A 25,000-nucleotide genomic window follows, 5' to 3' on the forward strand; every position below is an offset into this window, starting at 1 on the left:
GGAAGTGGGCGTACCTTCCGAGTAGTGCGAGAGCGTGAGCAGGCTGACGCACGAGGCGCCCGCCCCGGAGCCGAAGATGGTGACGCGCTTGGGGTCCCCGCCGAAGGCGCCCACGTTCTCCTCCACCCAGCGCAGCGCCTGGATCTGGTCCAGGAGCCCGTAGTTGCCCTTCGCGGCCTGGTCCCCGGTGCTGAGGAAGCCTGGGGGGGGAGAGCGGCGTCATTCACTCGTTCAACATGTCATTCATTCGTTCCAAAACCCATGCATTCCATAATTCATTCGTTCACGGAAAAATTCATTCGTTCGTTCAAGAATTCATTCATTCCATTCATTCATTCATTCCTTCAAGAAGTCATTCGCTCATTCATTAGTTCATCCAATTCATTCCTTCAAGAAGTCATTCATTCATTCAAGAATTCATTCATTCATACAACTCATTCATTCATGAGTTCATTCATTCCTTCAAGAAGTCATTCATTCATTCAATTCATTCATTCATTCGTTCAAAAATTCATTCAAGAATTCATTTATTCCATTCATTCATTCATTCCTTCAAGAAGTCATTTGCTCATTCATTAGTTCATCCAATTCATTCCTTCAAGAAGTCATTCATTCATTCATTCGAGAATTCATTCATTCATACAACTCATTCATTCATGAGTTCATTCCTTCAAGAAGTCATTCATTCATTCATTAGTTCATCCAATTCATTCCTTCAAAAAGTCATTCATTCATTCATTCAAGAATTCATTCGTTCAAAAATTCATTCAAGAATTCATTTATTCCATTCATTCATTCATTCCTTCAAGAAGTCATTTGCTCATTCATTAGTTCATCCAATTCATTCCTTCAAGAAGTCATTCATTCATTCAATTCATTCATTCATTCGTTCAAAAATTCATTCAAGAATTCATTTATTCCATGCATTCATTCATTCCTTCAAGAAGTCATTTGCTCATTCATTAGTTCATCCAATTCATTCCTTCAAGAAGTCATTCATTCATTCAATTCATTCATTCATTCGTTCAAAAATTCATTCAAGAATTCATTTATTCCATTCATTCATTCATTCCTTCAAGAAGTCATTTGCTCATTCATTCGTTCATCCAATTCATTCCTTCAAGAAGTCATTCATTCATTCATTCAAGAATTCATTCATTCATACAACTCATTCATTCATGAGTTCTTTCATTCCTTCAAGAAGTCATTCATTCATTCATTAGTTCATCCAATTCATTCCTTCAAAAAGTCATTCATTCATTCATTCAAGAATTCATTCGTTCAAAAATTCATTCAAGAATTCATTTATTCCATTCATTCATTCATTCCTTCAAGAAGTCATTCATTCATTCATTAGTTCATCCAATTCATTCATTCAAGAAGTCATTCATTCATTCAAGAATTCATTCATTCGTTCAAAAATTCATTCAAGAATTCATTTATTCCATTCATTCATTCATTCCTTCAAGAAGTCATTTGCTCATTCATTCGTTCATCCAATTCATTCCTTCAAGAAGTCATTCATTCATTCAAGAATTCATTCATTCATGAGTTCATTCATTCCTTCAAGAAGTCATTCATTCATTCATTAGTTCATCCAATTCATTCATTCAAGAAGTCATTCATTCATTCAAGAATTCATTCATTCGTTCAAAAATTCATTCAAGAATTCATTTATTCCATTCATTCATTCATTCCTTCAAGAAGTCATTTGCTCATTCATTAGTTCATCCAATTCATTCCTTCAAGAAGTCATTCATTCATTCGAGAATTCATTCATTCATACAACTCATTCATTCATGAGTTCATTCCTTCAAGAAGTCATTCATTCATTCATTACTTCATCCAATTCATTCATTCAAGAAGTCATTCATTCATTCAAGAATTCATTCATACAACTCATTCATTCATGAGTTCATTCATTCCTTCAAGAAGACATCCATTCATTCATTCGTTCATCCAATTCATTCCTTCAAGAAGTCATTCATTCATTCATTCAAGAATTCATTCATACAACTCATTCATTCATGAGTTCTTTCATTCCTTCAAGAAGTCATTCATTCATTCATTAGTTCATCCAATTCATTCCTTCAAAAAGTCATTCATTCATTCATTCAAGAATTCATTCGTTCAAAAATTCATTCAAGAATTCATTTATTCCATTCATTCATTCATTCCTTCAAGAAGTCATTTGCTCATTCATTAGTTCATCCAATTCATTCCTTCAAGAAGTCATTCATTCATTCAATTCATTCATTCATTCGTTCAAAAATTCATTCAAGAATTCATTTATTCCATTCATTCATTCCTTCAAGAAGTCATTTGCTCATTCATTCGTTCATCCAATTCATTCCTTCAAGAAGTCATTCATTCATTCAAGAATTCATTCATTCATACAACTCATTCATTCATGAGTTCATTCATTCCTTCAAGAAGACATCCATTCATTCATTAGTTCATCCAATTCATTCATTCAAGAAGTCATTCATTCATTCAACAATTCATTCATTCATACAACTCATTCATTCATGAGTTCATTCATTCCTTCAAGAAGTCATTCATTCATTCAATTCATTCATTCATTCGTTCAAAAATTCATTCAAGAATTCATTTATTCCATTCATTCATTCATTCATTCAAGAAGTCATTTGCTCATTCATTAGTTCATCCAATTCATTCCTTCAAGAAGTCATTCATTCATTCAAGAATTCATTCATTCATACAACTCATTCATTCATGAGTTCATTCATTCCTTCAAGAAGACATCCATTCATTCATTAGTTCATCCAATTCATTCCTTCAAAAAGTCATTCATTCATTCATTCAAGAATTCATTCGTTCAAAAATTCATTCAAGAATTCATTTATTCCATTCATTCATTCATTCCTTCAAGAAGTCATTTGCTCATTCATTAGTTCATCCAATTCATTCCTTCAAGAAGTCATTCATTCATTCAATTCATTCATTCATTCGTTCAAAAATTCATTCAAGAATTCATTTATTCCATGCATTCATTCATTCCTTCAAGAAGTCATTTGCTCATTCATTAGTTCATCCAATTCATTCCTTCAAGAAGTCATTCATTCATTCAATTCATTCATTCATTCGTTCAAAAATTCATTCAAGAATTCATTTATTCCATTCATTCATTCATTCCTTCAAGAAGTCATTTGCTCATTCATTCGTTCATCCAATTCATTCCTTCAAGAAGTCATTCATTCATTCATTCAAGAATTCATTCATTCATACAACTCATTCATTCATGAGTTCTTTCATTCCTTCAAGAAGTCATTCATTCATTCATTAGTTCATCCAATTCATTCCTTCAAAAAGTCATTCATTCATTCATTCAAGAATTCATTCGTTCAAAAATTCATTCAAGAATTCATTTATTCCATTCATTCATTCATTCCTTCAAGAAGTCATTTGCTCATTCATTAGTTCATCCAATTCATTCCTTCAAGAAGTCATTCATTCATTCAATTCATTCATTCATTCGTTCAAAAATTCATTCAAGAATTCATTTATTCCATGCATTCATTCATTCCTTCAAGAAGTCATTTGCTCATTCATTAGTTCATCCAATTCATTCCTTCAAGAAGTCATTCATTCATTCAATTCATTCATTCATTCGTTCAAAAATTCATTCAAGAATTCATTTATTCCATTCATTCATTCATTCCTTCAAGAAGTCATTTGCTCATTCATTCGTTCATCCAATTCATTCCTTCAAGAAGTCATTCATTCATTCATTCAAGAATTCATTCATTCATACAACTCATTCATTCATGAGTTCTTTCATTCCTTCAAGAAGTCATTCATTCATTCATTAGTTCATCCAATTCATTCCTTCAAAAAGTCATTCATTCATTCATTCAAGAATTCATTCGTTCAAAAATTCATTCAAGAATTCATTTATTCCATGCATTCATTCATTCCTTCAAGAAGTCATTTGCTCATTCATTAGTTCATCCAATTCATTCCTTCAAGAAGTCATTCATTCATTCAATTCATTCATTCATTCGTTCAAAAATTCATTCAAGAATTCATTTATTCCATTCATTCATTCATTCCTTCAAGAAGTCATTTGCTCATTCATTCGTTCATCCAATTCATTCCTTCAAGAAGTCATTCATTCATTCATTCAAGAATTCATTCATTCATACAACTCATTCATTCATGAGTTCTTTCATTCCTTCAAGAAGTCATTCATTCATTCATTAGTTCATCCAATTCATTCCTTCAAAAAGTCATTCATTCATTCATTCAAGAATTCATTCGTTCAAAAATTCATTCAAGAATTCATTTATTCCATTCATTCATTCATTCCTTCAAGAAGTCATTTGCTCATTCATTAGTTCATCCAATTCATTCCTTCAAGAAGTCATTCATTCATTCAATTCATTCATTCATTCGTTCAAAAATTCATTCAAGAATTCATTTATTCCATGCATTCATTCATTCCTTCAAGAAGTCATTTGCTCATTCATTAGTTCATCCAATTCATTCCTTCAAGAAGTCATTCATTCATTCAATTCATTCATTCATTCGTTCAAAAATTCATTCAAGAATTCATTTATTCCATTCATTCATTCATTCCTTCAAGAAGTCATTTGCTCATTCATTCGTTCATCCAATTCATTCCTTCAAGAAGTCATTCATTCATTCATTCAAGAATTCATTCATACAACTCATTCATTCATGAGTTCTTTCATTCCTTCAAGAAGTCATTCATTCATTCATTAGTTCATCCAATTCATTCCTTCAAAAAGTCATTCATTCATTCATTCAAGAATTCATTCGTTCAAAAATTCATTCAAGAATTCATTTATTCCATTCATTCATTCATTCCTTCAAGAAGTCATTTGCTCATTCATTAGTTCATCCAATTCATTCCTTCAAGAAGTCATTCATTCATTCAATTCATTCATTCATTCGTTCAAAAATTCATTCAAGAATTCATTTATTCCATTCATTCATTCCTTCAAGAAGTCATTTGCTCATTCATTCGTTCATCCAATTCATTCCTTCAAGAAGTCATTCATTCATTCAAGAATTCATTCATTCATACAACTCATTCATTCATGAGTTCATTCATTCCTTCAAGAAGACATCCATTCATTCATTAGTTCATCCAATTCATTCATTCAAGAAGTCATTCATTCATTCAACAATTCATTCATTCATACAACTCATTCATTCATGAGTTCATTCATTCCTTCAAGAAGTCATTCATTCATTCAATTCATTCATTCATTCGTTCAAAAATTCATTCAAGAATTCATTTATTCCATTCATTCATTCATTCATTCAAGAAGTCATTTGCTCATTCATTAGTTCATCCAATTCATTCCTTCAAGAAGTCATTCATTCATTCAAGAATTCATTCATTCATACAACTCATTCATTCATGAGTTCATTCATTCCTTCAAGAAGACATGCATTCATTCATTAGTTCATCCAATTCATTCCTTCAAGAAGTCATTCATTCATTCAATTCATTCATTCATTCGTTCAAAAATTCATTCAAGAATTCATTTATTCCATTCATTCATTCATTCCTTCAAGAAGTCATTTGCTCATTCATTAGTTCATCCAATTCATTCCTTCAAGAAGTCATTCATTCATTCATTCGAGAATTCATTCATTCATACAACTCATTCATTCATGAGTTCATTCCTTCAAGAAGTCATTCATTCATTCATTACTTCATCCAATTCATTCATTCAAGAAGTCATTCATTCATTCAAGAATTCATTCATACAACTCATTCATTCATGAGTTCATTCATTCCTTCAAGAAGACATCCATTCATTCATTAGTTCATCCAATTCATTCATTCAAGAAGTCATTCATTCATTCAATTCATTCATTCACTCGTTCAAAAATTCATTCAAGAATTCATTTATTCCATTCATTCATTCATTCCTTCAAGAAGTCATTTGCTCATTCATTCGTTCATCCAATTCATTCCTTCAAGAAGTCATTCATTCATTCAAGAATTCATTCATTCATGAGTTCATTCATTCCTTCAAGAAGTCATTCATTCATTCATTAGTTCATCCAATTCATTCATTCAAGAAGTCATTCATTCATTCAAGAATTCATTCATTCGTTCAAAAATTCATTCAAGAATTCATTTATTCCATTCATTCATTCATTCCTTCAAGAAGTCATTTGCTCATTCATTCGTTCATCCAATTCATTCCTTCAAGAAGTCATTCATTCATTCAAGAATTCATTCATTCATGAGTTCATTCATTCCTTCAAGAAGTCATTCATTCATTCATTAGTTCATCCAATTCATTCATTCAAGAAGTCATTCATTCATTCAAGAATTCATTCATTCGTTCAAAAATTCATTCAAGAATTCATTTATTCCATTCATTCATTCATTCCTTCAAGAAGTCATTTGCTCATTCATTAGTTCATCCAATTCATTCCTTCAAGAAGTCATTCATTCATTCAAGAATTCATTCATTCATACAACTCATTCATTCATGAGTTCTTTCATTCCTTCAAGAAGACATCCATTCATTCATTAGTTCATCCAATTCATTCATTCAAGAAGTCATTCATTCATTCAATTCATTCATTCATTCGTTCAAAAATTCATTCAAGAATTCATTCATTCCATTCATTCATTCATTCAATTCATTCATTCAAGAATTCATTCATTCAATTCATTCATTCAAAAATTCACTCGTTCCAAAGATCCATTTATTCATTGATTCAAGAATTCATTCCTTCACTTCATTCATTCAAGAATTCATTCATTCAAGGTTTCCTTCATTCATGAGTTCACTCATTCGTTCAAGAGTTCATTCATTCATTTTAACATTCATTTCCTGTCACTTCCTGCTGATCTTCTTGGGTTGTTTCCCTTGATTTCCTGGATTTGTTCTGCATTTCCTGGGTTCCACTTCCCTTCTATATCAGGATGGGATCCTGGGCTAGGAGGGTGGCGTCACCTTTGAACCCTGGCCTGGGGGAACTAATGGTGTTGGTATTAGTCTTGCTACTATTGCTATGGCTGCTGTGACTATTAGTCCTATTGCTATTACTGTTGTTACTACTATTATGACTATTGCTACTACTATTATTGCTACCATTATTGCTATTATTGCTATCATTATTGCTATTATTGCTACTATTATTGCTATTATAGCTATCATTATTGCTATTATTGCTACTATTATTGCTATTATTGCTATCATTATTGCTATTATTGCTATCATTATTGCTATTATTGCTATCATTATTGCTATTATTGCTATCATCATTATTGCTATTATTGCTACTATTATTGCTATCATTATTGCTATTATTGCTATCATTATTGCTATTATTGCTATCATTACTGCTATTATTGCTATCATTATTGCTATTATTGCTATCATTATTGCTATTATTGCTATCATTATTGCTATTATTGCTATCATTATTGCTATTATTGCTATCATTATTGCTATTATTGCTATCATTACTGCTATTATTGCTATCATTATTGCTATTATTGCTATCATTATTGCTATTATTGCTATCATTATTGCTATTATTGCTACCATTATTGCTATTCCTACTATTACTATTATTGTTGTTGCTATTGTTATTACTCTTGCTTTTATTATTATTGTTGCTTTATTGCTGTTGCTATTATTAACGCTATTATTGCTATTGCTACTAGTATTATTGCTGCTACTATTACTATGAATGCCATTATTACTGTTGCTATTACCATTATTACTATTACTAATCTTGCTATGATTCCTATTGCTATTACTATTATTACTATTCTCGCCATTGCTATCATTATTATTGCTACAGGTACTATTACTGTTATTGCTATGATTACTCTCGCTTTTATTATTGTTCCTTTACTGCTGTTACTCTTGCTATTAATGCGATGATTGCTATTATTATTACTCTTGCTATTATTGGCATGACTATTACTGTTGTTGCTATTGCTATCTTTACACTAGTAGTAATAGCAATAATAGCTCTAGGGACCACAAGAGTAATAATAGCACAACTAATAGCAACAACAGTAACAACAGTAACAATAACAATACTCACAGCAGTAATAATACCAGAGTAATAATAGCTAATAATACCAGAGTAATAATAGCTAATAATACCAGAGTAATAATAGCACAAGTAATAGCAACAACAGTAACAATAGTAATAGTAGCAATATTCACAACAGTAATAATACCAACCATAGCAATAACAGTTATAGTCATCAAAAGAGGAGTAATAATAGCACGAGTAATAACAATAATAGTGACACCAGTACTAATCCCAAGAGCAATAATAGTAATACTGTGAAGAGTCATATTAATAGTAACAATTACTATCCTGATCAGTGCTGTTATTACTTCTATTCTTGCTGGAGCTCATACGGCTACGAGTATTAATATTATTACTATTACTATTATTATTACTATTACTATTATTACTATTAATTACTATTATTATTGTTGTTGCTATTACTATTATTACTATTACTGCTATTGCTATTACTACTACTGTCATTACTATTAATGCTACCACCTTTATTGCTATTGCTAATACTATCACTATTGTTGCTATTAGTATTGTTACTACTATTATTACTCTAGTTCTTACTGTTATTGCTCTTCACACGACTGCCAGGGCTATTACTCTCATTGGCATTATGGCTATTAGCATTGTTGCCATTGTTATTACTCCCATGACTATTACTACCACTGCTATTACTATTAATGCTACGAGCATTGTCATGACTATTCATGCTAGGACGATTTTTGCTATTGTTAATACTGCTATTGCTATCATTGCTATTGTTGGTATTGTTAGTATGATTACTAGTGTTATTAGCATTATTACTCATGACTGTTACTATTAGCTTTATGGCCATTGTCATTACTATTGTTATTACTACTATTACTAGTAATAGTATTCTATTACTATTACTTCTGCTATTACTATGATTGCTGTCATTCCTATTATTACTATTGTTATTACTATTATTGCTCTTATTGCTATTGTATGGCTGTTACTATCATTGCTATTAGTATTATTACTATTATTACTCTTGTTCTTACTCTTATCGCTACCCACATGACTGCCAGGGCTATTACTATCATTGCTATCGTTGCTATTGTTGGTATTAGCATTGTTACTACTGTCATTACTATTTTTGCTACTATTACTACCACTGCTATGATTGTCATTACTATGCATGCTGTGAGTACTATTGCTATTGCTAATACTACTATTGCTCTCACTGGTATTGTTGGTATTACTATTACGAGTGTTATTACTCTTATAGCTATTACTACCATTGCTATTATTACTATTACTACTGTTGTTACTTGCTATTGTTACTACTGTTACTACGAGTAGTATTATTACTATTGCTAACTTTCCTATTGCTATGATTGCTACTATTACTATTGTCATTGCTATTAGTACTGCTGCTGTTACTATTATTACTCTTATTGTTACTCCTGTTGCTATTCTTACTCTCATGGCTATTACTTACGTGACTACCATGGCTATTACTATTATTGCTGTTGTTGCTATTGTTACTACTGTTACTACTAATAGTATTGTTACTATTGCTACCTTTCCTATTGCTATTATTGTTATTACTATTGTTATTGCTATTAGTACTGCTGTTATAACTATTGTTACTATTGTTATTACTGTTATTGTTACTCCAATTGCTATTGTTGTTACTGCTATTACTAACGTGACTACCATGGCTATTACTATTATGGCAGTTATTGCTATTGTTAGTGCTATTACTACTAGTAGTATTGTTACTATTACGGCCTTTCCTGTTGCTATTTTTGCTGTGATTACTATCATGACAATGGTTATTACTATTAGTACTGCTATTGTTACTATTGCTACCATCGCTATTATTATTACTGTTACTACTAGTAGTATTATTACTATTGCTACCTTTCCCATTGCTATTATTGCTATTACTATTAGTACTGCTGCTGTTACTATTGTTACTCTTATTGTTACTCCTGTTGCTATTGTTACTCTCATGGCTATTACTAGTATTGCTGTTATTGCTATTGTTACTACTGTTACTACGAGTAGTATTGTTGCTGTTACGGTTGCTACTGTGGCGGCGACCGCTGGCGTTACGGTTACTGCCGTCGCTGTTGTTGGCGTGGTCTGCCCCTGTGTCCGTCTGTCCATCGACGTGTCCGTCCGTCTGCGGCGTGTTGATCTGTCCACCTGTCCGTCAGTTTGTCTGTCTGTCTGTCTGTCCGGGTCCGTGAATCTGTCTGCACCCGTCTGTCCATCCTGTCGTCCCGCCTCCCACCCCCCCCGTCTGTTTGTCCTGGTCTGTCTGTCCGTCTGTGTCTCTGTTGACCCGTCGGGCCATTTGTCTGTCCGTGTCTGTGGGTCTGTCTGTCTTTCTCGGTCTAGGTCCATCTGTCCGTGTCTGTCTGTCTGTGTCTTTATCCATCTGTCTGTCCATGTCTGTGTCTATCCATATCTGTCTGTCTGTCTGTCTCTGTGGGTCTGTCCATCTATCTCTGTTTGTCTGTCTGTCCATGTCCACCCGTCTGTCTCCTTGTCTGTCTATGTCCCTGTCTGTGTCTGTCTGTGTCTTTGTGTCTGTCCATGTCTGTCCGTCTGTCCATTTCTCTGTCCGTGTCTGTGTCTGTCTGTCCATGTCTGTGTTTGTCTGTCTGTCCATGTCCATCTGTCTCCTTGTCCGTCTGTCTATCCCTGTCCGTGTCCGCTATGTCCGTATGTCTGTGTCCTTGTCTGTCTGTCTGTCCGAGTCGGTCTGTGTCTGTCTGTCCATCTATCTCTGTCTTTGTCTCTCTGTCCACGTCCATCTGTCTGTCGGTCTTTCTGTTTGTGTCTGTGTCCATCTGTCTGTCCGTCTATCCCTGTTTGTGGCCATCTGTCCGTCTGTGTGTCTGTCCATGTCTGTCCGTCTGCCCGTCTGTCTGTCCGTGTCTGTCTGTCTGTCTGTGTCTGTCTGTCCATCCCTGTCCTTGTGCGTCTGTCCGTCTGTCCTTGCCCGTGTCCGTCTGTCCATGACCGTCTGTCCGTGTCCATCCATCCGTGTCTGTCTGTCCATCCCTGTCCTTGTCCGTCTGTCCGTCTGTCCTTGCCCGTGTCCGTCTGTCCTTGTCCGTCTGTCCTTGCCCGTGTCCGTCCGTCCATCCCTGTCCACGTTCGTCTGTCCCTGCCTGTCTGTCTGTCTGCCTGTGTCTGTCTGTCTGTGTCTGTCTGTCTGTCTGTGTCTCTCTGTCCGTGTCCGTCCGTCCATCCCTGTCCATCCGTCCGTGTCCGTCCGTCCATCCCTGTCCTTGTCCGTCTGTCCTTGTCCATCCATCCCTGTCCTTGTCTGTCTGTCCTTGTCCGTCCGCCCCTGTCCTTGTCCGTCTTTGTCCGTCTGTCCTTGTCCGTCTGTCTCCTTGTCTGTCTGTCCTTGCCCGTGTCCGTCTGTCCGTGTCCTTGTCCGTCTGTCCCTGTCTGTCTGTCCCCTTGTCCGTCCGTCCATCCCTGTCCTTGTCCATCTGTCCTTGTCCATCTGTCCTTGTCCATCTGTCCTTGTCCGTCTGTCTCATTGTCCGTCTGTCCCTGTCCGTCTGTCCCTGTCCTTGTCCGTCTGTCTTTGTCCGTCTGTCCTTGTCCGTCTGTCTCCGTGTCTGTCTGTCCCCTTGTCCGCCCGTCCATCCCTGTCCTTGTCCATCTGTCCTTGTCCGTCTGTCCCATTGTCCGTCTGTCCCTGTCCGTCTGTCCTTGCCCGTGTCCGCCTGTCTGTCCCCTTGTCCGCCCGTCCGTCCCTGTCCTTGTCCATCTGTCCTTGTCCGTCTGTCTTTGTCCGTCTGTCCTTGTACGTCTGTCTCCTTGTCTGTCTGTCCTTGCCCGTGTCTGTCTGTCCGTGTCCTTGTCTGTCCGTCCGTGTCTGTCTGTCCCCTTGTCCGCCCGTCCATCCCTGTCCTTGTCCATCTGTCCTTGTCCGTCTGTCTCATTGTCTGTCTGTCCTTGTCCGTCCGCCCCTGTCCTTGTCCGTCTTTGTCCGTCTGTCCTTGTCCGTCTGTCTCCTTGTCTGTCTGTCCTTGCCCGTGTCCGTCTGTCCGTGTCCTTGTCCGTCTGTCCCTGTCTGTCTGTCCCCTTGTCCGCCCGTCCATCCCTGTCCTTGTCCATCTGTCCTTGTCCGTCTGTCTCATTGTCCGTCTGTCCCTGTCCGTCCGTCCCTGTCCTTGTCCGTCTGTCTTTGTCCGTCTGTCCTTGTCCGTCTGTCTCCGTGTCTGTCTGTCCCCTTGTCCGCCCGTCCATCCCTGTCCTTGTCCATCTGTCCTTGTCCGTCTGTCCCATTGTCCGTCTGTCCCTGTCCGTCCGTCCTTGCCTGTGTCCGTCTGTCCGTGTCCTTGTCCGTCCGTCCGTGTCTGTCTGTCCCCTTGTCCGCCCGTCCGTCCCTGTCCTTGTCCGTCCGTCCCTGTCCTTGTCCGTCCGTCCGCCCCCCCCCCCCCGTCCGTCCGTCCTCACCCAGGATGCCCAGGCGGTAGTTGAGGGTGATGACGATGACGTTGCCGTAGCTGGCCAGCACGCTCCCGTCGATCATGTTCCCCGTCCCCTCCATGTAGGAGCCGCCGTGGATGTACACCATGACCGGCCTGCGCGCGCCCGGCTCGTGGATGTCTGCGGGGGGGGGGGGGGGGGGGGGAGAGAAGACGGGGGGTCAGCAAAGGAGCAACAACATCAACAACAATCACAGTAACAGTAACAGTAACGCCGTCCATTGCAAAAACAAAAACAACAATAACATCAACAATAACATCAACAACAATAACAACATCAATAACAATAACAGTAACAGTAACAGTAATAGTAACAACATCAACAACATCAATAACAGTAATAGTAACATCAACATCAATTACAATAACATCAACATCAATAACAATAACAGTAACAGTAACAACATCCACTGTAATAATAACAATAACAACATCAACATCAACAACAACAGTAACAATATCAACAACAACATCAACAACAATAACAATAACAACATCCATAACAATAACAGTAACAATAACGATGTCCATTGCAAAAACAAAAACAATAACAACGTCAATAACAACAATAACAGTAACAACATCAAAAACATCAACAACAATAACAGTAATAACAAGAATAACAACAACAATAACAATAACAACAGCAACATCAATAACAGTAATACTAACGCCGTCCATTGCAATAACAAAAACAACAATAACAACACCAACAATAATAGTAACAACATCAATAACAGTAATAATAACAACATCAACAATAACATCAACAACAATAACAATAACAGTAACAGTAATAGTAACGGTGTCCATTGCAATAACAAAAACAACAACAATAACAACAATAACATCAACAATAATAGTAACAACATCAATAACAGTAATAATAACAACATCAACAACAATAACATCAACAACAATAACAATAACAGTAACGTCGTCCATTGCAATAATAACAACAACAACAACAACAACAATAACAGTAACAGTAACATCAACAACCATTACAATAACAACATCAACATCAATAACAATAACAGTAACAGTAACAACATCCACTATAATAATAACAATAACAACATCAACAACAACAGTAACGATATCAACAACATCAACAACAATAACAATAACAACATCAATAACAACAATAACAGTAACAATATCAACAACAATAACAATAACAGTAACAACATCAATAACATCAACAACAATAACATCAACAACATCAACATCAATAACAGTAACAGTAACAACATCCACTGTAATAATAATAACAATAACAATATCAACAACAATAACAATAACAACATCAACAACAACAATAACAGAAACAATATCAACAACAATAACAATAACAGTAACAACATCAATAACAACAATAACAGTAATAGTAACATCAACATCAACAACAATAACACCACCAACATCAATAACAATAATAGTAACGCCGTCCATTGCAACAACAAAAACAATAACAGTAACATCAATAACAATAACAGTAATAGTAACGCCGTCCATTGCAATAACAAAAACAATAACAATAACAACATCAATAACAACAACAGTAACATCAACAACAATAACACCAACACCAACACCAATAACAACATCAACAACAATAACAATAATAGTAACGCCATCCATTCCAATAACAAAAACAACAACAACATCAATAACAGTAATAATAACAACATCAACAATAACAGTAATAGTAACATCAACAATAACAATGGCAGTAACAGTAACAACATCAACAACAGTAACATCAACAACAATAACAATAACAACACCAACATCAATAACAATAACAGTAATAGTAACGCCATCCACTGCGATAACAAAAACAACAACAATAACAACATCAACAATAATAGTAACAACATCAACAACAACAACAGTAATAACAAAAACGACGGCAGGGACGGTAACAATACCTCCAACAATAGTGAGGACAGCAACCATAACAGTAACAGAAACAATAACGGTCACAGGATTGACACCAATCGCAATACAAACCGTCACCACAACAGCAAGAACCACAGCAAGAACAGCCATCCTCACAACCAAACCAGTACTGATCACACCACCAGTCGTAACAAGGGTAACAAGATCCACACCACGAGTCACAGTAATGATAGTGATAGGCAGAATCCTAATAACTGTCAAACAGAAGTCAGCAAGAATACCATCCATCCATCCATCCATCCATCCACCCATCCATCCATCCATCCATCCATCCACCCATCCATCCATCCATCCACCCATCCATCCACCCATCCATCCATCCACCCATCCATCCACCCACCCATCCATCCACCCATCCAGCCATCCACCCATCCATCCATCCATCCATCCACCCATCCATCCACCCATCCATCCATCCATCCACCCATCCATCCACCCACCCATCCATCCATCCATCCATCCATCCACCCATCCATCCACCCATCCATCCACCCACCCATCCATCCATCCATCCATCCATCCACCCATCCATCCATCCATCCACCCATCCATCCATCCATCCATCCACCCATCCATCCATCCATCCACCCATCCATCCACCCACCCATCCATCCATCCATCCATCCATCCACCCATCCATCCATCCACCCACCCATCCATCCATCCATCCATCCACCCATCCATCCATCCATCCATCCACCCATCCATCCATCCATCCATCCACCCACCCATCCATCCACCCATCCATCCACCCATCCATCCATCCACCCACCCATCCATCCATCCATCCATCCACCCATCCATCCACCCATCCATCCACCCACCCATCCATCCATCCATCCACCCATCCATCCACCCACCCATCCATCCACCCATCCATCCATCCACCCATCCATCCACCCATCCATCCACCCATCCATCCACCCATCCACCCATCCATCCAACCACCCATACACCCATCCACCTACCCATCCATCCACCCATCCATCCATCCATCCATCCACCCATCCATCCACCCACCCATCCATCCACCCATCCACCCATCCATCCATCCACCCACCCATCCACCCATCCATCCACCCATCCATCCATCCATCCACCCACCCATCCATCCACCCATCCATCCATCCATCCACCCACCCATCCATCCACCCACCCATCCATCCATCCATCCATCCATCCACCCATCCACCCATCCATCCACCCATCCATCCACCCATCCATCCATCCATCCACCCATCCATCCACCCATCCACCCATCTATCCATCCATCCATCCACCCACCGATTTCCATGTTCTAGACCAATATTCCCAGGTATCGATCGATATTCATGTTCTAGATCGACATTCCATGTTCTAGATCGACATTCCCTACTATAGGTAGATATTCCACGTTCTAGACCAATATTCCCAGGTATCAATCAATATTCATGTTCTAGATTGACATTCAATGTTCTAGATAGATATTGCATATTATCTAGATCGATGTTCCATGTTCTCAAGATCAACATTACATACTATAGATCGATATTTCAAGTTCTAGATCGATATTTCAAGTTCTAGATCGGTGTTCCATGTTCTAGATCGATATTGCATATTATCTAGATCGACATTCCATATTCTCAAGATCAATACTACATAGTCTAGATCGATATCCCATGTTCTAGATCGATATCCCATGTTCTAGATCGATATTACATATTATCTAGATCGATGATCCAGGTTCTCAAGATCAATATTACATACTATAGATCGATATTCCAGGTTCTAGATCGATATTCCAGGTTCTAGATCGATATTACATATTATCTAGATCGATGATCCAGGTTCTCAAGATCAATATTACATACTATAGATCGATATTTCAAGTTCTAGATCGATATTTCAAGTTCTAGATCGGTGTTCCATGTTCTAGATCGGTGTTCCATGTTCTAGATCGATATTGCATATTATCTAGATCGACATTCCATATTCTCAAGATCAATTCTACATAGTCTAGATCGATATCCCATGTTCTAGATCGATATTCTATGTTCTAGATCGATATTACATATTATCTAGATCGATGTTCCAGGTTCTCAAGATCAATATTACATACTATAGATCGATATTCCACGTTCTAGATCGATATTCCAGGTTCTAGATCGATGTTCCTGGTTAAGGATCGACATTCCACGTTCTAGATCGATAGTCCACGTTCTAGATCGATATTCCACGTTCTAGATCGATATTCCCAGGTATAGATCGATGTTACGTAGCACAGATCGATACTCCATGTTCTAGATCGACGGCATATCCTGTATTGATGATCCCCTATATCTTAAGTATTGATTATCCTGTTCTAGGGCGTGTTAGACATGATTATTGATTATTGATGATCCCCTAGACATCCTATTGCACACCACGTATTGATTATCGCCAATACAGGGCACGTGGTGCATTATTGATTGTGCTTGGCATATTATCTATTATTGATCATGACATACCAGGTATTGATTTCCCCCTGTATATCGCCTGCTACGCATGATTGATTATTCCCTATATACTGGATATTGTGTATTATTGATTATTGCCTATAGTGCGTGTCAGGTGCTGTCTTGATTACACCCTAGATACTGTATCCCATGATGCATTAGTGATTATCCCCTATATATAGTGTCATATCATGTATTGATGATTCCCTACCTATCGCCTATGATCAGTTATTGATTATCCCCTACATATACATTATTGATGATTGATTATCCCCTATATATACATTATTGATTATTGATTATCCCCTATATATACATTATTGATTATCCCCTATATATACATTATAGATTATTGATTATCCCCTATACACACATTATTGATTATTGGTGATTGATTATTGGTGATTATTGGTGATTGATTATCCCCTATAGATCACATCACAGATCATGTATTGATGATCCCCTGCACATTAGGATCTGTTATTGATTATCCCCTATATACACATTATTGATTATTGATTATCCCCTATATATAGATTATTGATTATTGATTATCCCCTATATATACATTATTGATGATCCCCTATAGATCACATCGCAGATCATGTATTGACGATCCCCTGCACATTAGGATCTGTTATTGATTATCCCCTAGATATACATTATTGTATTGGTTATCCCCTATATATACATTATTGATTATTGGTGATTGATTATTGGTGATGGATTATTGATGATTGATTATCCCCTATAGATCACATCACAGATCATGTATTGATGATCCCCTACACATTATGATCAGTTATTGATTATCCCCTATATATACATTATTGATTTTTGATTATCCCCTATATATACATTATTGATTATCCCCTATATATACACATTATTGATTATTGATTATCCCCTATATATACATTATTGATTATCCCCTATATATACATTATTGATTATCCCCTATATATACACATTATTGATTATTGATTATCCCCTAGATATACATTATTGATTATTGATTATCCCCTATATACACATTATTGATTATTGATTATCCCCTATATATACATTATTGATTATTGGTGATTGATTATTGATGATTGATTATCCCCTATAGATCACATCACAGATCATGTATTGATGATCCCCTGCACATTATGATCAGTTATTGATTATCCCCTATATATACATTATTGATTATTGATTATCCCCTATATATACATTATTGATTATTGATTATCCCCTATATATACATTATTGATGATCCCCTATAGATCACATCGCAGATCATGTATTGACGATCCCCTGCACATTAGGATCTGTTATTGATTATCCCCTAGATATACATTATTGATTATTGATTATCCCCTATATATACATTATCGATTATTGATTATCCCCTATATATACATTATTGATTATTGATTATCCCCTATATATACATTGATTATCCCCTATATATACATTATTGATTATTGATTATCCCCTATATATACATTATCGATTATTGGTGATTGATTATTGATGATTGATTATCCCCTATAGATCACATCACAGATCATGTATTGATGATCCCCTGCACATTATGATCAGTTATTGATTATCCCCTATATATACATTATTGATTATTGGTGATTGATGATTATTGGTGATTGATTATTGATTATTGGTGATTGATTATCCCCTATAGATCATATCACGTATAATGTATTGATGATCCCCTACACATTATGATCTATTATTGATTATCACCTATATATACACATTATTGATTATTGATTACCCCCTATATATACATTATTAATTATTGGTGATTGATGATTATTGGTGATTGATTATCCCCTATAGATCATATCAGATCATGTATTGATGATCCCCTACACATTATAATCTGTTATTGATTATCCTCTATACACACATTATTGATTATTGGCGACTGATTATTGATTATTGGCGATTGATTGGTGATTCCCTGGCGGGCCGCGTCCCACACCATCGCTCGGACGGACAGACGGACGGACGTCACGAAGGGCTTGGGTTCCCGCCTGTGACCCATCGCCGGATCTGTGCTGTCCGTCCGTCCGTCCGTGTGTCTACGGCGGTGTCTGACTGTCTGGGTGTGAATCTGTCTGTCTCTGTGTCTGTGTGTCTGTCTGTCTGTCTTTCCAGGCCTCCGTCTGTGTGTCTGTCTATACATCTGTTTATGTCTGTGTCTGTCTGTCCATCTATGTCTGTCTGTCTATGTGTCTGCCTGTGTCTGCTCCGTCTGTCCATCTGTGTGAGTGTATGTCTGTCTGTCTGTCTTTCCAGGTACGCCTGTGTCTATGTGTCTGTCTGTCCGTCCGTCCATGTGGCTCGGGCTGTGTATGTGTCCATCCGTCCGTCTGCTCTCTATGTGTCCGTGTGTCCGTCTGTGTATCTGTCTGTCTGTCTGTCTTGTGTCTGTCCGTCTGTCTTCCTCTCGGTCTGTCCGTCTGTCCGTCTCCTCTGTGTCTGTCTGTGTCTTGTCTGTCTGTCCGTCTGTGCCAGTCTTTCTATGTCTGTCTGTCTTTCCAGGTACAAATGTGTCTATGTGTCTGTCCGTCTGTCCGTCCGTCCGTCCGTCCATGTGGCTCGGGCTGTGTATGTGTCCGTCCGTCCGTCTGCTCTCTATGTGTCCGTGTGTCGGTCTGCGTATCTGTCTGTGTGTCTTTCTATGTGTCCGTCCGTCCGTCTGTGTCTTGTCTGTCTGTCCGCCTGTGTGAGTCTCTGTCTGTCTTTCCAGGTATCACTGTGTCTATGTGTCTGTCCGTCCATGTGTCTCTGAGTGTCTGTGTGTCTGTCTATGAATCTGTCTGTCTTTCTATGTATCTGTGTGTCCGTCTGTCTGTCTGTGTCTCTGTCTGTCTATGTCTGTCTGTCCATGTGTCCATGTGTCCGTCTGCGTATCTGTCTGTGTGTCTTTCTGTGTCCGTCCGTCCGTCCGTCTGTGTCTTGTGTCTGTCCGTCCGTCTTCCTCTCGGTCTGTCTGTCCGTCTCCTGTCTGTCTGTCTGTCTATGTGTCTACGTATCTGTCTGTCCGTCTGTGAGTGTCTATGTCTGTCTGTCTGTCTTCCCAGGGCCCAGTGTGTCCATGTGTCTGTCTCTGTCCGTCCGTCCATCCGTCCATGTGTCTGTCTCTGTCCGTCCGTCCATCCGTCCATGTGTCTGTCTCTGTCCGTCCGTCCATCCGTCCATGTGTCTGTCTGTGTCTGTGTCTATGTGTCCATCTGTCTGTCTTCGTCTTGGTCTGCTTCTCGGTCTATCTGTCTGTCCCCTCTATGTCTGTCTCTTTCCCTGTCTGTCTGTCTGGCTCTGGGTCTATGCGTCTGTCTGTCTGTCTTTCTATGTATCTGTGTATGTCTTGTCTGTCTGTCTGTCTGTGTCTATGCGTCTGTCTGTCTTCCTAGGCATCCGTCTGTCTGTCTGTCTGTGTCTGTCTCTCTGTGTGCCTATGTATCTGTCTGTCCGTCCGTCTGTCCACGTATCCGTCTGTCTGTCCGTCCACACCCGACTCCACCCGGCGCGCGTGACACGGAAATCCAGATGGACGGACCTGTCCTGTCCGTCCGTCTGTCCGTCCATGTGCCTCTGGCTGTGTCTGTGTCTGTCCGTCTGTCTGTGTGTCTGTCTGTGAGTCTGTCTGTGTGTCTGTCTACGTACCCGTGTGTACGTCTGCGTATCTGTGTGTCTATGTGTCCATCCGTCTGTCTGTGTCTTTGTGTCTGCCCGTCTGTCTTCCTCTCGGTCTGTCTGTCTCTTTCCCTGTCTGTCTGTCTGTCTGTCCATGTGTCTGTCTGTGTCTTCTCTGTCTGTCCGTCTGTCTTTCCAGGTATCGGTGTGTCTACGTGTCTGTCTGTCCGTCCGTCCGTTTGTCCATGTGTCTCTGGCTGTGCGTCCGTCTGTCTGTCTGTGTGTCCTTCTATGTGTCTGTCCGTCTGTCTTTGTCTTTGTCTGTCTGTCCATCTGCTTCTCGGTCTCTCTGTCCGTTACCTCTGTCTGTCTTTCTAGACATCCGTCCGTGTGTCTGTCTATGTATCTGTCTGTGTCTATCTTGTTTGTGTGTCCGTCTGTGTCTGTCTGTCTTCCGTGTCTGTCCGTCCTTCTGTCTGTGTCTATGCGTCTGTCTGTGTTTCTAGGCATCCGTCCGTCCGTCTGTCTGTCTCTGTGTGCCTATGTATGTCTGTGTGTCTGTCTGTCCTTCTATGTGTCTGTCTGTCTGTCTACGTATCAGTGTCTGTCTGGTCTGCGTGTCCGTCTGTGAGTCTGTCTGTCTGTCTCGGTATCGGTCTATCTGTCCATCTCCTCTGTGTCTGTCTGTCTGTCTACGTTATCTGTGTGTCTTGTGTCTGTCTGTCTTTCTATGTATCAGTCTCTGTCTTGTCTGTCTGTCCGTCTGTGACTCTATGTCTGTCTGTCTGTGTTTCCAGGTGTCTCTGTGTCGATGCGTCTGTCTGTCTGTCCACACCCGACTCCACCCGGCGCATGAAATGAAACCAGATCGACTTGCCTGTCCGTCCGTCCATCCGTCCATCCGTCTCTGGCTGCGTCTGTCTGTGAATCTGTCTGTCTGTCTGTGTCTGTGTGTCCGTCCGTCTGTCTGTCGCTCTGTCTTTCTATGTATCTGTCTGTCTGAGGGTCTGTCTGTCTTTGTATCTGCCTTTCTGTGTCTATGCATCTGTCTGTCTTTCTAGGCATCCGTCCGTCCGTCCGTCTCCCTGTGTGCCTACGTATCTGTCTGTCTGTCCTTCTGTGAATCTTTCTGTGTGTCTGTCTACGTACCTGTGTGTGTCTGTCTGTCTGTGTCTTGTCTGTCCGTCCGTCTGTGTGAGTCTTTCTATGTCTGTCTGTCTGTCTTTCCAGGCCTCTGTCTGTGTGTCTGTCTATACATGTGTGTCTGCCTGTGTCTGCTCTGTCTGTCCGTCTGTGTGAGTCTATGTCTGTCTGTCTGTCTTGTGTCTGTCCGTCTGTCTTCCTCTCGGTCTGTCCGTCTGTCCGTCTCCTCTGTGTCTGTCTGTGTCTTGTCTGTCTGTCCGTCTGTGTCAGTCTTTCTATGTCTGTCTGTCTTTCCAGGTACGACTGTGTCCATGTGTCTGTCCGTCCGTCCGTCCATGTGGCTCGGGCTGTGTATGTGTCCGTCCGTCCGTCTGCTCTCTGTGTCCGTCTGCGTATCTGTCTGTGTGTCTTTCTGTGTCCGTCCGTCTGTCTGCGTCTTGTGTCTGTCCGTCTGTCTTCCTCTCGGTCTGTCTGCCCGTCTCCTGTCTATGTGTGTACGTATCTGTCTGTCCATCTGTGAGTGTCTATGTCTGTCTGTCTGTCTTCCCAGGTCCCAGTGTGTCCATGTGTCTGTCTCTGTCCGTCCGTCCATCCGTCCATGTGTCTCTGGCTGTATCTATGTGTCCATCTGTCTGTCTGTGTCTTGTGTCTGTCCGTCCGTCTTCCTCTTGGTCTGTCTGTCTGTCCGTCTGCTTCTCGGTCTATCTGTCCGTCTCCTCTGTTTGTCTGTCTGTGTCTGTCTGTCCGTCTCCTGTCTGTCTGTCTGTCCGTCTGTCTCTGTATCTGTCTGTCTTTCTGCGTCTATGCGTCTGTCTTTCTAGGCCTCTGTCTGTCTGTCCTTCCACGTATCTGTCTCTCTGTCTGTGTGTCTGTCTACGGACCTGGGTGGGTCTTGTGTCTGTCCGTCTGTCTATCGCTCTGACTCTCTGTCTCTGTGTCCATGCGTCTGACTTTCCGTCCGTGTCTGTCTGTCCGTCCGTCTGGGTATCGGTTGTGTCTGTCTTTCTAGGCATCTGTGACTTGTCTGCGTGTCCGTCTGTCCGTCTGACGACGTATCTGTGTGCGTCTCGTGTCTCTGTCTGTCTGTCCGTCTGTCTGTCTTGCGTCTGTGTTTGGATCTGTCTGTCTGTCTGTCTCTGGGTCTATGAAGTCTGTCCGTCTGTCTTTCTAGGCATCTGTCTGTGTCCGTCTGTGTCCGTGTCTGTCTTGTCTGTGTGTCCGTCTGTGTGAATCTGTCTGTCTGTCTGTCCAGGGATCCGTGTGTCCGTCTGTCCGTCTGTGTCTATGTATCCGTGTGTCTGTCTGCGTATCTGTCTGTGTGTCTTTCTACGTGTCCGTCCGTCTGTGTCTTGTGTCTGTCTGTCTGTCTTCGTCTTGGTCTGTCTGTCTGTCCGTCTGCTTCTCGGTCGGTCTGTCTCTTTCCCTGTCTGTCTGTCTGTCTGTCTCTGGGTCTGTGTGTCCGTCTCTTCTCGGTCTGTCTGTCTGTCTCCATATCCGTCTGTCTCTGGGTCTATGCATCTGTCTGTCTGTCTTTCTATGTATCTGTGTATGTCTTGTCTGTCTGTCTGTCTGTCTGTGTCTATGCATCTGTCTGTCTTCCTAGGCATCCGTCTGTCTGTCTGTCTGTCTTTCTGTGTCTGTCTCTCTGTGTGCCTATGTATCTGTCTGTCTGTCTGTCTGTGTGTCTGTCTGTGTCTGTCTACGCTATGTCTCTGTGTCTGTCTGTCCGTCTGTCTGTCCACACCTGACTCCACCCGGCGCGCGTGACACGGAAATCCAGATCGACGGACCTGCCCTGTCCGTCTGTCTGTCCGTCCGTCTCTGGCTGTGTCTGTGTGTCCATCTGTCTGTCTGTCTATGTCTCTGTGTCTGTTTCCATGTGTCTGTCTGCGTATCTGTCTGTGTGTCCGTCTGTCTGTGTCTTGTGTCTGTCTGTCTCTTTCCCTGTCTGTCTGTCACTGGGTCTGTGTGTCCATCTCCTTTCGGTCAGTCTGTCTGTCCTTTCCCCATCTGTATGTCTATGTATCTGTCTGTGTCTTGTCTGTCTGTCCGTGAGTCTTTCTATGTCTGTCCGTCTGACTTTCCTGGTATCAGTGTGTCTATGTGTCTGTCCGTCCATCCATCTGTCCATCCATGTGTCTCTGTGTATCCGTCTGTCTGTGAATCTGTCTGTGTGTCTGTCCGTCCCTCTATGTATCTGTCTATATATCTGTGTGTGTCTTGTCTGTGTGTCTGTCTGTGTCTATCTACGCGACGTCTGTGTGTGTCTTGAGTCTCTGTGTCTGTGTTTCTGTCTGTCTGTCCGTCTATGTATCCGTCTGTCTGTCTCGTGTCTGTTTATCTATGTAGCTGTCTTGTGTCTGTCTGTCCATCTCTGTCTGTCCTCCTCCCCTCCCCCCATGCTCAGCCCGGGCCACCGTCTGGGCTGTGTCCGTCTGTCTGTCTGTCTGTCTGTCTGTCTGTCTGTCCGTCTGTCCGTGTGTCCGTCTGTCCGTCCATCTGTCCGTGTGTCCGTCCGTCCGTCCGTCCGTCCGTGTGTCCGTCCGTCGGCCTGCGTCTCAGCGGGGCCGCGATCTCCCTGTGCTGTAACCAATCGATTCATCGATGGATCGATGGTATGGATGACGCCCGTGACCTCTGAACCCCGTGGAGGGGCGGGAAGTGGGAGAGGGGGCGCAGCCCGGGGTCAGGGGTCAAGGGTCAGAGAGACAGAATGAAAGACAGACAGACAGAGACGGACAGAGAGACAGACAGACACAGATACACGGAGACAGACAGGCAGAGACAGACAGACACACAGACAGAGAGACAGACACAGACAGACAGATGGACACAGAGAAAGACAGAGACACAGACAGACAGACAGAATCAAAGACACCGACTGACAGACAGACACACAGACACAGAGACACAGATACACAGACAGACAGACAGAGACAGGGAAAGAGAGACAGAGACAGCAACGCAGAGTTCAAGACAGACAGACGGACAGAATCACTGACAGACAAGGATGACACAGACAGAGACAGAGATACAGAGACAGACAGACAGACAGACAGAATCAAACACACCAACAGAGAGACACAGACAGAGGAACAGACAGACAGACAAATAGACAGATATAGACAGATAGTTAGACACACAGATAGACAGACAGACACAGAATCAAAGAACACACAGACAGACACACACAGAGACAGACAGACATCAAGACAGAGC

General features: G+C 40.4%; 1 protein-coding gene across 1 annotated transcript in view; it reads right to left on the reverse strand.

Annotated features, from left to right (window-relative positions):
- LOC122102837 (neuroligin-4, X-linked-like) overlaps window positions 1-25,000 on the reverse strand; it is a 46,077-nt gene that overhangs the window by 15,892 nt on the left and 5,185 nt on the right. The window contains exons 2-3 of the mRNA XM_042673520.1: window positions 12,520-12,672; window positions 15-200 (exon numbers count right to left, since the gene is read on the reverse strand). Coding sequence (XP_042529454.1) covers window positions 15-200; window positions 12,520-12,672 — 339 coding nt within the window. The remainder of the gene's footprint in view (window positions 1-14; window positions 201-12,519; window positions 12,673-25,000) is intronic.

This window comes from Dipodomys spectabilis, unplaced genomic scaffold (genome assembly GCF_019054845.1).
Source record: "Dipodomys spectabilis isolate Male_0828 unplaced genomic scaffold, ASM1905484v1 ptg000907l, whole genome shotgun sequence".
NCBI classification, from domain to species: Eukaryota; Metazoa; Chordata; class Mammalia; order Rodentia; family Heteromyidae; genus Dipodomys; species Dipodomys spectabilis.